We start from the raw sequence: 14,489 nt of genomic DNA on the forward strand, positions 1-14,489 counted from the left end.
CCGAGAAGACAGTTTTCCCATGATTTTCTGCGTTTCTTAGATACGCACCTCACTCATTGTAAGCCATTAACTGGCATTTAAAAAATATATATATACAAGAAACGCTGCCATTCGTACAAAATTTTGATAACCAAAGAAAATAACCGTGCCTTCTTCATTACCACTGTCTCTATGGAAGGAGCACCATGATATCTGTCCGTTTCATCCTTGGAGGAAGGAAAATTTCCTTTTCCTTTTTTTTCTTCCTTCATGGTTTCATCCATAGAGTTCCTTACTGCTTCATCCGCTTCATCCGTCCACATCTCTCCACAAGCGCCACAGGCGGCAGTAGCCAAAGGCAGCCAAAAGCCGTAAATCCCTGGACCGCCCGGACTCAACTGTAAACTAGCAGCTGGGACTCTTCGCTTCGACCGAGTTGTACCAGTTGTACTGCTGCGTGAGCTAAGAGTTAGAACAATTGCGTTTGTTGCGTTCACGCTGAAGCTTGCAAACGGACGCTTCAACGCCTGTTGTCTTCACGTTAGAAAAAAAGTCTGTTCCGTTGTGCGCGCGACGTCTAAAAGCGCTCAGTGACAGACGGTGACGGGCGTTTCAGGCTGTCTCAACCAAGGAGGTTATATACAATTTTTATATAACCTCCTTGGTCTCAACGAGCTAGAAGCGTTGTGTTAACTGTACTGCTCGCCTTTCTTGCGCAGCAGTGTCGTTTCTACCGACAGCCGGCAGATCTCTCATTGGCTGCTTAGTTGAGAGCTATTTTTTTTTTCTTCCTCTCATGGTCTCAGATTTCTCCTCCACATTGTTTAGCAGCAGTAAAGCACTCTCCAGGCGCATAGTGTGACATAAGAGTAATTCCTTGTCATTTTCGGCCCCCTTTAACAGCACAGCCGAAGGCGCTGGCCGTGAACGATCGGGGCCCTCGGGAGTCCCTGCTACTGAAGTTTGCTGATGAGTACTTGAAGAAGCAGGGGTCTTGTATATATGCCGTTTCACAAACACATGCACGCACGAGCTCGGTCTCGCGTCGCCCAAAGCGGCCGCTACGAATTGGGCGATCCTGTCTCCCGGCAGAATCCACACTGCCTTGCTGTGCGCTAGTACGACGACGTTGAGACGCGAAGGCAATCCCTATCAATTAGGCGCATAGGGGCGTACTGGGGCACCAGTGCGCATGCGGAGGAAGGGCGTCATTGTTCAGCGCATGCGCACTGGCGCCTCGCTGTACCCCCAGTCTATACGGGCCCCTTATTCCAAATGTCTATTGTCAGTTGAGTGGTCTCAAATCCCCACTAATACTGCACAGGGTGCATTGAAAGAGCTGACGGTGCTTTGTGTATGTATGTCGAGTTTTGTGGCCACTTATCTAACCTTGTGTTTGGCGCATGATAGCCATAGCTGCTTATGCGCCATAAAACCCCATATAACTAACTAACTTTTGTGGCCACTTGCACCGCTGAATCTTGTTCACATTAATGTCACACGGCCCGTCTGCGGCAAAGCACACTAGCACGAGCTCCTGACTACTTCTCTGAGAATACCGTGTGTCCAGGACAATATAATGAGCCTCCAATTCATGCGGGTTTGCATCCGCAGACACTGAGGGAGTATGGGCATTGATTTCCCTCCTGGGTATTTCTGAAGAAATTATCCATGCCATCTACAGAAAAGCCTACCGCTACCATTAATATGGCACTACTGACTTGGGCACACTTATGGCAGTGCATGTCAAAGCAATCAGAATGCGATAAGGATAGGCAGTGGCAATTGTAGTGGTGAAAATGTCTCGAATACACATGGGACAGCTGTCAGGGCCAACAAATACAAAAATGGATGCTGCCTTTCATGTTCCAGCATCCATGCATTGTTATGAAAGGCCATGTTCAGTGCTACTGTGCTATTGTTCAAAAATCGAGCCTACTAAAAAACCCTTGCCGCTCTTCCATTCTGCCTTATGATTCTGCATAGCAAAGAAATCTTGGCACTCAACACTGGTTTGTGGAATGCTTGGTGACTGTTTTTGAGAAGTATTTGAACTTCAGTCACAGCTAATCAGCAGCAGTTCAAAGTTGTGCAGTCGCACCTGCGCAGTATTGGTCTGTAAAGGTGCATATCTGGAGACTTCAACATCTAGCGTATGTGAGCGCAGTGGGGTGCACTTCAGCTCTCATCCCTTTGTGTTCCTCCGTGGTCCTGTGCATGAGTTCACTGAGAGCAGTGCATTCAAGCTTATCAACCACAGCATAAGGCATGATATCCCGTGTTTTGTTCTTGATGTTTGCATTGCTCACAACGTATGTTAAAGGACAATGTTCCTTGGGATGAATATTTGTGATACCCTTGGATAGGCTAATGAACAGACATGGTAAGGGAAATGAGGGTAGTTTCGGTGGCTCTTGGCTTCCTTCGTATGTACTGTGATGAACCACTGCATTTTAACGACAGAGATGCTACTTTCACTGAAGGAGGAGCTTTTGTAACCTAGAAAAGGCCAGAAACTATCATTCAAGTGTCACCATCACTGTCTGATTTTCCAAGTAAACTGCAGTGCAAGGACGCAGTTTTTTGGGCATGGATGTTTTCCATAAGAGAACATAAATTTCAAAATTTGTTTCAGTGGCAGTATTGATGCGAAAAATGCACTGTGAAAGTTACCAAGTTGTTTCATAATCTCAGTATGAAGCTTTAGCGATGAGTGTTTGTTTTTGCTCTTCTTCAACACTTTTCTGTCCTGATATAATGGTCATGTTTGTTACCTGTGCTTTAAGTTCAAACTTTTCTTCTCAATTGCAAGCACCAGTGAGGGAAACAAACCAAATGTTTAGCAACTACTGTATGCTCTGTGTTTGTGGGTAACAGATTAAGGTTTTTGTGTGTGTTTTGGGTAGTCTGTGTAGCTGTGTATCTGAGGAGAGCACTGAATTCACCCTTTGTTGTGTGCCTCTGACATGTGGTAACAAGGAAAGTACTTTTCAAAGATGGGCAGTTTTCATGTGATTATGAACACATTTCCTGAAGCTGGTCAGCACTGCTTGGGCACGTCAGTTCTTCAGGAAGCACTGGAAGGGGCCGTTTGGTCTTGACATTAAAATTTATCACATCTACCGACTAATTCAGCCAACACTGACCTCTTCTGTCACCATTCCATTCTGCCTTCACCTAACTCGCACAATCTGATCAGCGTTTGTGTGGAAAAAGTAATAAATAAGAATGCATGAGAAGGGATGAATAAAATTAATAGTCAGAGATGATGCGTTTCCTCTTTTCAATTGATATTTTTCAGGTTGGAAGCTGCCACTTCACATTTCCAATGAGCAAGCCTCCTCTGCACCAATCTGTGGATTAGTCATGGGCAAGCCATTCTTCATTGTCTGTCGTGTGCTCTGCTCTTTTACACACTAATGCAAGAAAAGTGCGCCAGCTTCTTTTTTTTTTTTCACTTTAACTTTTATGTGAGCTCCTCCCAGCTTTCCTAAATTGTGCATATTTGTCCCACACAATCACACTGTGTTGACAAACCCAATTATTCGCTGCCAATTCATGTTAGCTTCCCTGCGACACACTAATAGCACCGAAGTATTCCTGATGTGTATCTGCACATGCTGCCGGCATGACTCTGTATGCTAAAAAATGCACCTTCTGTAACCAGAGTGGTCAGGTTAATAGGTACTAATAAGGGAACAAACAGTGTTGAATGCACAGAATTTTGCCGAATTGAATCTGTGCATCATCTGGTGCCCCAGCATTTGACTTAGGCTGTGATTGTTGTGTCCATTTTGAGCTCGTAAGGACACTTTTTCAACAGTGTGTTTGTGACCGCTGTCCGTTTTCTTGACATGATGTGAAAGCCTGATGACGTGTACTGCTGTTTGGAAAAATTTTGCTGTACCCAGTATTTTACTACAAGGATTTGAAGAGTGTCAAGGGCAGTCGTGACGAGCACTTTTATAGGTGCTAAAGTGAAAACACCAACACCAGACATAGCAACATGGTACCATCCTTTGTGGTAAAGCACTAATCCTGTTTTGACAATGGATGCAGTTTTGGAATATTCTGTCTCCCATGAATTCAGCAGTTAAACTGCTCAGAGTTTGCACATTTATAGTTGCATATACTTGTAATGATACATTTATTTGAGCAGATATATGCAGCATATACTGGATATGAAATGCACAGTGTTGGTATCTTTGGTGGAAAAATTAAACTAGCTAATAACTGGGAGTGTGTGTTCGAAATGGAGGATGGTGCCAATAAAAATTCATTTTATGTGGTGTATAGAAATTTCAGCACAGAGCAGAGATTTTGTGTACATTTGGAAACCTGTTTCATGCATGATATTTGCTTTCAATGGTCCTGTTGTTTCTTCTCGTACATGATGTTCCTTGTAATTGTTCATGGTGTACAAAAGAAAGAGTGAGAAGCAAGGTTGGTTAGATGGTTTAAACAAGGTCTGTTCCAGATGACATCAGGAGCTATGGGAAGCACAATTCTTCTCTTGCTTCCCCTTTCTAAGTTTCTCGACGTTAGCTATATGCTTTCTCGTGCTGTTTTCTGCTTTCGAGCTGTGTACAAGACTGTGAACTGTTTTGTATGGCTTTCATTTATATCACATTTTTTTATTGTGTTTTTCATCAGCTTGTATTGGGACACAATTTATGATAGTGATGGTTGGTGATACTTGTGGCCAGGCCCTTCAGGATACCTGTCATTTCGCCCATACCGTCTAGGAGACACCTTAATTTTGACTCCGCCTCCTGATTGTGTGAACACTGCCTTCTTTTTTCTGCCAGTTGTGTCAAAACTTTTTTGTGTCAAAATCAATCGTGGCATCTGCAGGACTACTCCAGAGAAAAGCTTTATTTTAAGAATTGAATTTGACCCCATATATGCCTCTAAAATGATTGCTAAGCTTAACGAGCTGCTTCACCATTCATTAGCCCTTCTTGAGATGTGATTCTGCTTTCGCCTATGTATTGTTTTTAGAGAATTTAGAGGTTTTAAGAGGTTTTTTAGAGGTTTTAAGCAACAAGCTTTCTTTCCTTGCGCAGGCTCAGACACCACCCATGACAACCATGACTCATCACCTCGACATGAATCACAACCAGGAGAGCGGCAGTTTGTGTGTTCTGAGTGCAGCTATGACACAGATAATCGCAATGAAATCATGCACCACCTCTGCATCCACACAGGAGAGAAGCCCTTTGTGTGTTGCCATTGCGGCAAGGGGTTCCTGAAAAAGGGCATACTGACTGACCACCTCCGCATCCATACTGGGGAAAGGCCGTACCGGTGCAGTCGTTGTAGCAAGCGCTTCTCAAGGGGCGACAGCCTGAAAAAGCACATGCGCACCCACACTGGCGAGAAGCCTTACCAGTGCACTCATTGTGCCCAGTGTTTCTCACAGAAGTGCCTCCTGACAGTCCACCTTCGCATCCACACGGGTGAAAAGCCATACCAATGCACTCATTGCAGCAAGAGCTTTGTTAGGAAGTCCTTCCTGACAGAACATGTGCGTACCCACACAGGCGAGAGGCCGTACCAGTGCGTACAATGCAACAAGAACTTTAAAACGAAGACCATCCTGAATGGCCATCTTCGCACCCACACAGGCGAGAAGCCATACCAGTGCCAACTGTGTCCCATGGTTTTCTCAAACAAGTCAAGCTTAAACACTCATGTGAAAAATCATAAGCGTGCAAAACCACCCTAGTACCACTTCTTCTTCGGGGCATTTGCTTGCAACATGTCATTACTATACTATGGACAGAACTGTTCAAAGGCACCCACTGTTCCCCAAAGCTTGTAGCTTGTACAGCCAGCATTCAGTGGAGCACTTGCAAGCAGCCATTGTACATTGCACGAACCTGCTTGTGTTGTGGGGCCATATTGCTAGTGAAAGGGTGTGAGATGTAATAAAAATTTGGTTTGAACAACCTTTCACTTTATACTAAGCATCCTCGTCAAACATCATTACATACCCTTTTATGCCCTGAGGCAATAAACATCGCTTTAAAAACAAAAAAATTATGAAGGAGGTGCAGTGGCCATAGTCGGATGAATTTCTTCACAATTACTGATACTAATGTGTTCAAGGGCTTTTTCTTCACATTTGATTCTCAAGAAGTGCATGCGCTTTAGTATTGTGCTCTAAGACTCTGTACCAGTTTTTGTCAAGAGACTGAAGTCTAGCCAGTAATCTCTCTTCCGTATTTCTATCAGTTTGAGCTTTGGACCTTCAATCTAGCACCTTAGTTGAGCTCTGATGCCAAAGTCACTCGTGGCGCATTGCAATTCATCGTCACAAGCTGAATTAGCCATTTTTCACGGGGCATCAAGAACAGTTCAAGCGTTTGGTGAAATAGTGTTTGTGTTGTATTTGCACAAAAAGCAAAAGGCAGCGGACAGAAGAGAGGCAGCGCATGTCCCGGCTTTTGTCCATCTTTTTGTTTAGATAATGGGCCTCAAGCAACAAGTGCAGCATTTTTTTCTGCATGCAGTTGATAATTCACTAGTCGTTTCAATCGTGTCCAAAGAATGCACTTGTTGGAAGTCTCGGAGTAAAACTGTGCATTCAGAAAAATATTTATTTAGATAATTTATCTCTACATGGCTGTCCATCCAGTATTTTTGGATAAAGCACGGATTTCGCTTCCTGAACATTTTGAGAGCTTCTGGTGCAGTTGCTCATTTGGATCATCGCGATAAAAGCTCCAACTGTCGCACAGCCGTGAGGACTGTTGACTGTCGGAAAGACTGATGAGATGTGTTTGGTTGCTTGTTGGCTGCGTCCAAGAGCGTTTCATTGTAATCATTTTCATTTGCCTTGATATATTCTGTTTATTTCTATTTAATAAACATTTCTTCACAAGCACTCGTTTTTCCTGTACATAGGCAGTGTCACATCTGTATTTGTCATGTCCTGAGAACTTTCTTGATCCAAAGAGTTCACTCTGTCTTTACTAATTGCACCTTAAATATTACTGCATATGTCTGTGCAAAAAAGTTGGCAGTGGCTTAGCTCTGCTATGCGTGAGCAGTGACGTCACGTGGCTCCGCGCCGACTGTGGCCAATGTAGCTCACGCTAAAGTCGGATACAACTTAAGTCTGCAGTGAAGCTCCGCCCACATTCAGCCTCCGCGCACAGAATTCCTCCACGACAAAAAAGTAGTCTGCTGCTTAAACGTTTCGTGTTACCTAAACAAGGAGCTTATCACAAGAAAAAAATTATCAGCTCTAGAATTTTGGTACGAGGTTTGTTTGGTATAGCCAAACATTAAAAAGGTGATTTCGTTTATTGTTGCGATTGGCCAGCGGAGTAATACAGGACGCCGCGGACCGCGGCCCAGTGTTAGCGACTGCTGTTTTTTTAAGTTGTATCCTACTATACAAAAATAAAAATGGTCTACAGCTGATGCATGGTCGAATTCAACCATGAGTTCGTTCCTTCCTCCGTAACTGGAGACCTCCTTTACCAGTCAAGAGGATTTGCAGAACTTAAATGTTATGTCTGGCGCCATCTTGGTTGTTAATTTACCAAGCTTTTAATTATTTTTTTTTAAATTTACATTGCCAAGTGTTCTTGCAAAAATTGCAACCACGAATACGTTTCAAAGCTAACACGAGCCAAGCCAAGTAAGGAGAAAAAAAAACAAAAAGCGTGTGGTTGTTTGGCATGTTGTTTGGCGTCGGCGTTCCCTCTAGGTAGTATCAGTTATATTTAGCAAATCTACGGGCATAATGGGCATTCGTAGTCTTCACCATAAGAGTTGTAACAGCGCATGTTGTTGAATACTGCTTTTTTTGGTGCTAAAAAAAAATAACGATCTATTCCTTCGTGCGCTCGGTGACACTGTTCTTTTTCTGTAATCGCTAAAGTGCGATTACTGGGATTGCTGGGATTACTGGGGAAAACTGGGCGTTGTGGAACCGTTCCTCCAAGAACAGTGGTGTCGTTTTGTTCGCGATGTTTTGCATTGCTTACTTCACCTGTTACAAGGCAGTGTTCCTTGGAATGAACCAGTGTTTGTGATGCCCTCCGTGCACGAGATTTTTTGTCTTGCTGGGATCGGTGCTACTTGCATTTTCATAAAATATTGCGCTCTACCTACCCAATGATATATACACCCTGTATGCATTTTTTCATCAAGTTGCCGTTTATTTTTTTCTCTCTGATGTATCTTACTTATGCTCACTACTTTCATGCTACTGAATCAATCTGGTTGACGCCGGGGCGCAGGTTTGCAGAGGATGTGATTTTCAGAATCCAACATTAAACAGACAATTTAGTTTAGATGGGAGCTTCTGTGGGAAGAATGCAGTGTCAAGGCTATTCGTTTGCATCTCAATACCAACCTAGTGCTATAAGCCTCCTCTTCTGGTTCTTTTTGACTCTCTTCCGCCATGAATTTATTTTTATAACTCTGATCAAAGTTTAAATATTTCTCGATAGCAAGCGCCAGAGAGACAAACAGACCAAACATTTTGTGTATACTGTATGCTGTGCATTGGAGAGAGAGATTTTTTCTTCTTGATACTCTGTGCAGTTTTGCATGTGATAAGAGAAAGGTAAGATGGATAAGTGTTTTCAAGTTATGCAATGCCTGGAAGCTTGTCTACACTGAACAGGTATCTAAACTATTTTAGGAAGTACTTGAATGAGCTCCGTTTTTTTTTTTAGCGTACAAATCAATCATATCTAGCAGATTTACTTAGCAAACACTGGACTTGCATTTTCATTCTGGCTGAGGCAATCTGGGCTAAAGTGTAGTAACCGGCGCCAGGACAGGGACGAAAAAATTTTTGGACGACACACGTAAGGCGCTCATGTCGAATGTGAGGCGCTCATGATGCACTCATATCGAACCAACTCGCCCAACAGCATGTTCTGTTCAACCTGGGCTAGTTGGCTCATTTGCAGCAATGGAAACAACGGTGCTACGGCCTAGGATAAAAGAATGGACAACGCGAGCACGCTAGGACAGTAGTAGTCTGCGCTCGTTTTGTGCGCTCCTTTTTCGATTGCCGTTTCCATTCAGTTGTTGCACTGAGAAAACCTCACCCTATCACGTTTGAATCAGTGTTTGTGCAGAAAAAGTGAAAAAAAGAATGCATTCATAGAAGGGATGAAGAAAATTCAGGTCGGAGATGATGCAATTTCTCTCTTCATTTGTTGTTTTTCAGGTTGAAAGCTGTCATCTCGCACTTTGGATGAGTGTGCCTCCACTGCTGCAGTCTACGGATTAGTCATGGGCAAGGCATTTTCACAATCTTCTTGCAAATTGTCTGAGCCTTTTTTTATCATGTGCGCTGCTATTTTACACACCGTTGCAACAAAACTTTTTTTCTTCTTCTCCTTTTTTTTTTTTTAATTTAAAGCTTTTCATGACCTCCTTCCAACTTCCGATATTTTTGCAAATTAGCTAGCCCCACATATTCACACATCATGTTCACACAACTAATTACTTTGATGCCAATTCATTCACGTTTAGCTTCCTTGCAGCTGCACTCTCTGAAGTATTCCTGACATGTAAATGTGCACATTGCCAAGATGGTAGCTCTGTTTCTGCGTTGCCGCCGCCACGGTGGCTCAGTAGTTATGACCCTTGGCTGCTGAGCCGAAAGATGCAGGTTCGATCCCGGCCGCTGCAGTCGAATTTCGATGCAGGTGAAATTCTAGAGGCCCGTGTACTGTGCGATGTCAGTGCACGTTAAAGAACCCCAGGTGGTCGAGATTTCCAGAGACCTTAACTATGGCGTCCCTCATACCGTAAGTTGCTTTGCGACGTTAAACCCCAGTAAACTAAATAAACTGTTTCTGCGTTGCATAAGTGGATTTCTATAAACATGGAAGCAGCAGTATCACTTTTTCCATAGATATAAACCAGCTCCGCCCACTTTTGCTCCCAGCAGCTTCCATGAAGGTTTGGACAGAACAACACCTGTTAACTCATGCCCTCCTTCTTGCGTTGTGCTGTCCTTGGATGTGGCCTGCACTCACTTGTTGTGGACTTTTTCATAGATCGCTCCATGTTGCGTCTGTCTCGGCAGCCTGCGGCTTCTCTTTGCTTTACCCACGCACCATTTGCCCTCTCTCGCACAATGGGGACTCAGATGGCTGCTGTCCTGTGATTAGGCCTCCTTACAGTCCTTTGGGATTGTACTTTGGGAACGGTATGTTGTGTTTTTTCATCATCAGGCTATAAGGAATCATTTAGGTACCGTCTTTTTGCTCCCTGGAATACCATTAACCATCAAGAAATAGCATGATATTAGCTAAGAGGCAATTTCTTTCGGTTTCGAATGGACCTGAAGATATTTATATAATAAGTGTGTGCTGTGTGAGGACGAGAGCTAAAACAGCTGTCTGAGTAGTAGCGACAGCAATTCGGACTACAATCGTGCTCACAGAGCGGATACTGCTGATGAGGCGAATTTCACATTCACATCGAGAGCACATGAGAGCGAATTCCTTGCTGCAATTTGGCCAGTGGTGCTGACATGAAAAAAAAAGGGAAGTTGAGAAGAGAAGGATGGTTCTGCCGATGGAGTAGGCGTGACAGTCACAAAATGGTACGACAGCCTAGGCGGAACACTGACCAGCACAAGCGGTAGTGCTGTGCCAATAGGACAGCGCAAGAGGTACGACGGGAAGGAAAGGAAAGTCTCGGATGTGCTTCAGCCAGCAATTGTTGCCACATACAGCTCATTTATGGGTTGTGTTGATTTACTTGGTGGGTTGATGGCATGTTACAGGATTTCTCTGAAGGGATGGTGGTGAAATTATTTATTCATTTATTGAGAGAGAGAAAAGTTGTCCAACACAGGTGGTGCCCTTAGTCCAGGGCTGCAGTGCTAAGGACTGCGCAGCATTCTACAGTGGCCAGCCATAAATGAGAAATGGTAGCACTTCGAGATGTCATGATGCAGACATCAGCCAGGGTTGATTAGTACAAATTGTAAGCATCACCTTTGCATTAATAATAGCTGCTTCACAAATGCCACATGATGTGAGACACAGCTCGTCCAAGTAAAAGGAACCACTCCTGTAAGTGAAGGTCACTGTATAGATACTTTTTTGTACCCGATAATTGTGGTGCCTTTTGCACGGCAAACCTACAAAATGTGCACCAAGGCAGCAAATGATCTGAAAGTTTTTTTTTGCATGTTCCCAGAACACAAAGATTTCTAGGTATGAATCAATTTTTTTTTCATCAGAGAAAAAAATTCAGGTCGTAAGAGGTTAAGAAACATGCTTTCTTGCACTGTGCAGGCTCAGACACCACTCATAGCAGCCATGACTCATCAACTTGCCAAGAACCACAAGCAGGAGGACGGCAGTTTGTGTGCTCCGAGTGTGGCTTTGACACAGACAATCGCACCCAAATCATGCGTCACCTTTGCATCCACACCGGAGAGAAGCCCTATGTGTGCAAACATTGCGGCAAGGGTTTCACATGGAAATGCAATATGACTGCCCACCTCCGCGTGCATACTGGCGAAAAGCCGTACCGCTGCTGTCACTGCCGCAAGCGCTTCTCAACGAGCGATGGCCTGAAGACCCACATCCGCACCCACACAGGCGAGAAGCCCTACCAGTGTACTCAGTGTGCCCAGAGCTTCTCGCAGAGGTTCCTCTTGTCTGTCCACCTTCGAACTCACACGGGGGAGATGCCATACCAGTGCACCCACTGTGGCAAGTGCTTCATACGGAAGTCCCCTATGACAGTGCACGTTCGAACTCACACAGGCGAAAGGCCATACCGGTGTGTTCACTGTGACAAGAGCTTTATAACAAACGCTGTTCTGAGAGACCATCTTCGTACCCACACAGGTGAGAGGCCGTACCAGTGCCAGTTGTGTCCCATGGTCTTCAAAACCAAGTCGAGCCTGTACAGACACGCAAAAAATCACAAGCGTGCAAAACCACTCTAGTGCCTCGTTTGCTTTGGGGCATTCGTATGCAACCAGCGGTTGGAATTCTGTCACCAGAATAGTTGCCCAAGTTCATGCGCTGCTCTCTGAAGCTGGTTAGTTTGTTCGGCCAGCTTTCTCTGGAGCACCTGCAGGCATAGCGTGCTTTGCATAGCGTGGATCTACCAGTTGTGTGTTACGTTTTCATTCTTTGGTTCCCCTTTCAAAGGGGTTTCAGGGGGGGAGCTGTATTTTGATAACGTCCTGACTCTTGTTGTCTGTTTTGTGGGGCCATATTACCGATGAAGGGGTGCAAGATGTGATGAAATTTTTAGGGCCAACAATTTTTCACTTTATACATTGTCATGGACAGGTATAAACACTGTAAGGAGTAAACACTGTCATGGACAGGTGAACCTCTTTACAGTTATTAATACTGCTGTTGCCAAGGGCTTCTTCTGCGAATTTAATTCTCAGTAAGTACTTGTGCTTTAGGATTTTGTCTTGCTACTCAGTACAGTGTAAAATCTGTTAGCACGCTTGCGCCAAGATCTCTGCTCACCCATCTCGCCAGTGTCTCTCTGATGATGTGGGTTGCTCAGTCGCTGCTGTCTGTCGGATGGCCAGGGTTGCTTGGTCGCCACAGTCTCTGGTAACACAGGTCGTTCGGGAAGAGCCCCACAGGCGGCAGTGCCTGCCATTGCAAGGCAGTGGCACATCGCTTAACCGCTGCACCCTTGTGTCAGGAATGGTATGAGGAATTCCAGCGGTCTATGAATATGAAGCTGAAAATGATAGATTCCGCATATATGGACATTAACTCATTTATGCTAAGCAAAATAGCGCAAAGTTCACAAAGGACGCAGGAAGGGAAGACGAGAGACCGGCTTCCCTTTCTGTGTCCTTTGTGAAGTCTGCGCGGTTTCGGTTTGTGATAAACAACCAACTAGATTGAGATGTGTTACTCAAGTTCATTAATGCCATCACCTCGTGCCCTTAAGGCGGAGCTTAGTTTCAATGCTCTAGCACTAAGGCCCCCCACCAAACAATTTCGCTGATCTTCGCTTGACCTTGAAAGACCTTGAAGCTTGCTTGACCTTGAAAACAAAGCGTCGAACCGAAACCGAAGTGCAAACCAAACAGCTAGTGCACCTGATTCGCATTTCGCCCAGCCACGATTAAACCGTCATTTTTTAACTAATACTGTTCAGTATTAGTTAACCAGGTGCTAGTTATCACATTTTAGCTGCTTTTTGATGTACTACACCACTGCCAATGCTAAGGCTAAAAAAGCGCTCTTCTAACTGAAAAAGCCTATTTTTTAAAATCATGTAAAGTCTTAGGTGAAACAGCCTGTATATGTGTAGTGTAAGCGAAAGTTGAGTGTGTCTACCAGCGGCACCCTCCTCCATAGCGGTGGATGTCCACCATACTATGGACTGGTGTTTCTACTGCTAATCCAGTAAAACTTCAAATGTCTGGCTATTCCTTATTTCTGTTTTGTAGGGGTTAATGTCCCAGAGTGACTGGGGCTGTGAGGAATGCCGTAGTGGAGGGCTCCAGATAATTTCGACAACCTCATTTTTATATTCAGTTCTTCAGAGTTCTGAAGCCACTCCTGTGTTTGTATAGACCTGGTTCCCCATAAAACCTTGAAGACTAAAAACTATTATCAGAGCATCAGCACCTTGGAAGCCTGCTCCAGAGATTGACGGCCATAGAGAACAGAGCTACTCTATCTATCTACTGCTATGGAAACAGATATTTAAATACGGCATACCACTGTGCTTGAGCTTCTGCAAAGTCCTCCTCTCTCTGCACTGATTGCATGCGTGTACTATTTCCGTCTTAGTGACACTTGAGAAGGTGAAATCAATTAATGCTGCAATTTGGGCTAGTTGGTATGGTTTCACGATTATGAAGAAAATTTTGAAGGGAGGCACTTAAGCTATGCCTTAAGAGTATGACGTGAGAGCATTAATGGGTTAATGCCTATATATGCAGAACTGATCATTCTCAACTTTACGTTCACAGATCCTCGTACCACTCCTGGTGCAGTGGTGCAGCTAAGGCGATTCGCCACTGTCCTGCGATGGCAGGTGCGCTTGCGCGACCCAGGTTGCTCTCCCCGAGCAAACTCTCGTTAATTTAACTACCACCAGCCAAGGTGGTTATTTTTCTCACAATCTGGTGGGCAGGCTGTGATCACGTCATAAGGTCACGTGACCTAGGTGGCCCACCTAGGTTGCTTCTCCAGGTATTTTTTGCTCACAGCGATAATGCCGCCAGATTTTCTGCAGAACAGGAGCCTTAATGCTTTTGCTTTAAAACTTTAGGGGACATTTAATCCACGCCTTAAGTATGACACATTAGCGTTATTGGGTCCCTGCAGCAGCCTGGGGTCCTCTTTGCATATTGCTGCGAAGACATGGTCATTTGCCATTTTACATTCATAGATCGCTGGCAGTTCTCATTCCACTCCTTTCCCAGTCATTAAACAACCCCGGAAGGTGGTTGTTTTATACGCAGCCATCGGTGGGGCTTGTGAGATCCAGGTTGCACGCGACCAATAATTAAACTG

General features: G+C 44.4%; 2 protein-coding genes across 2 annotated transcripts; both read left to right on the forward strand.

Annotated features, from left to right (window-relative positions):
- The first annotated feature begins 358 nt into the window (after positions 1 to 358).
- On the forward strand, positions 359 to 6,865 carry LOC149331475 (uncharacterized). The gene is made up of 2 exons (XM_089556648.1): positions 359 to 3,349; positions 5,046 to 6,865. The coding sequence occupies exons 1-2, from the start codon at positions 3,346 to 3,348 to the stop codon at positions 5,705 to 5,707; spliced, it is 666 nt and encodes a 221-aa protein (XP_089412774.1). The 5' UTR covers positions 359 to 3,345; the 3' UTR covers positions 5,708 to 6,865.
- A 783-nt stretch (positions 6,866 to 7,648) lies between these two features.
- LOC149331476 (uncharacterized) lies at positions 7,649 to 12,742 on the forward strand. Its single transcript, XM_089556652.1, has 2 exons — positions 7,649 to 7,699; positions 9,179 to 12,742. Exon 2 carries the CDS (start codon positions 11,384 to 11,386, stop codon positions 11,927 to 11,929), a length of 546 nt encoding a protein of 181 aa, XP_089412778.1. The 5' UTR covers positions 7,649 to 7,699; positions 9,179 to 11,383; the 3' UTR covers positions 11,930 to 12,742.
- Positions 12,743 to 14,489: the final 1,747 nt, after the last annotated feature.

This window comes from Amblyomma mixtum, chromosome 8 (assembly GCF_055824585.1).
Source record: "Amblyomma mixtum isolate Tamu chromosome 8, ASM5582458v1, whole genome shotgun sequence".
In the NCBI taxonomy this organism is placed as follows: domain Eukaryota; kingdom Metazoa; phylum Arthropoda; class Arachnida; order Ixodida; family Ixodidae; genus Amblyomma; species Amblyomma mixtum.

Excerpts from the sequence above, each read along its gene's own strand:
- LOC149331476 (XM_089556652.1), top strand. The coding sequence starts at position 11,384 with ATGCGTCACCTTTGCATCCACACCGGAGAGAAGCCCTATGTGTGCAAA.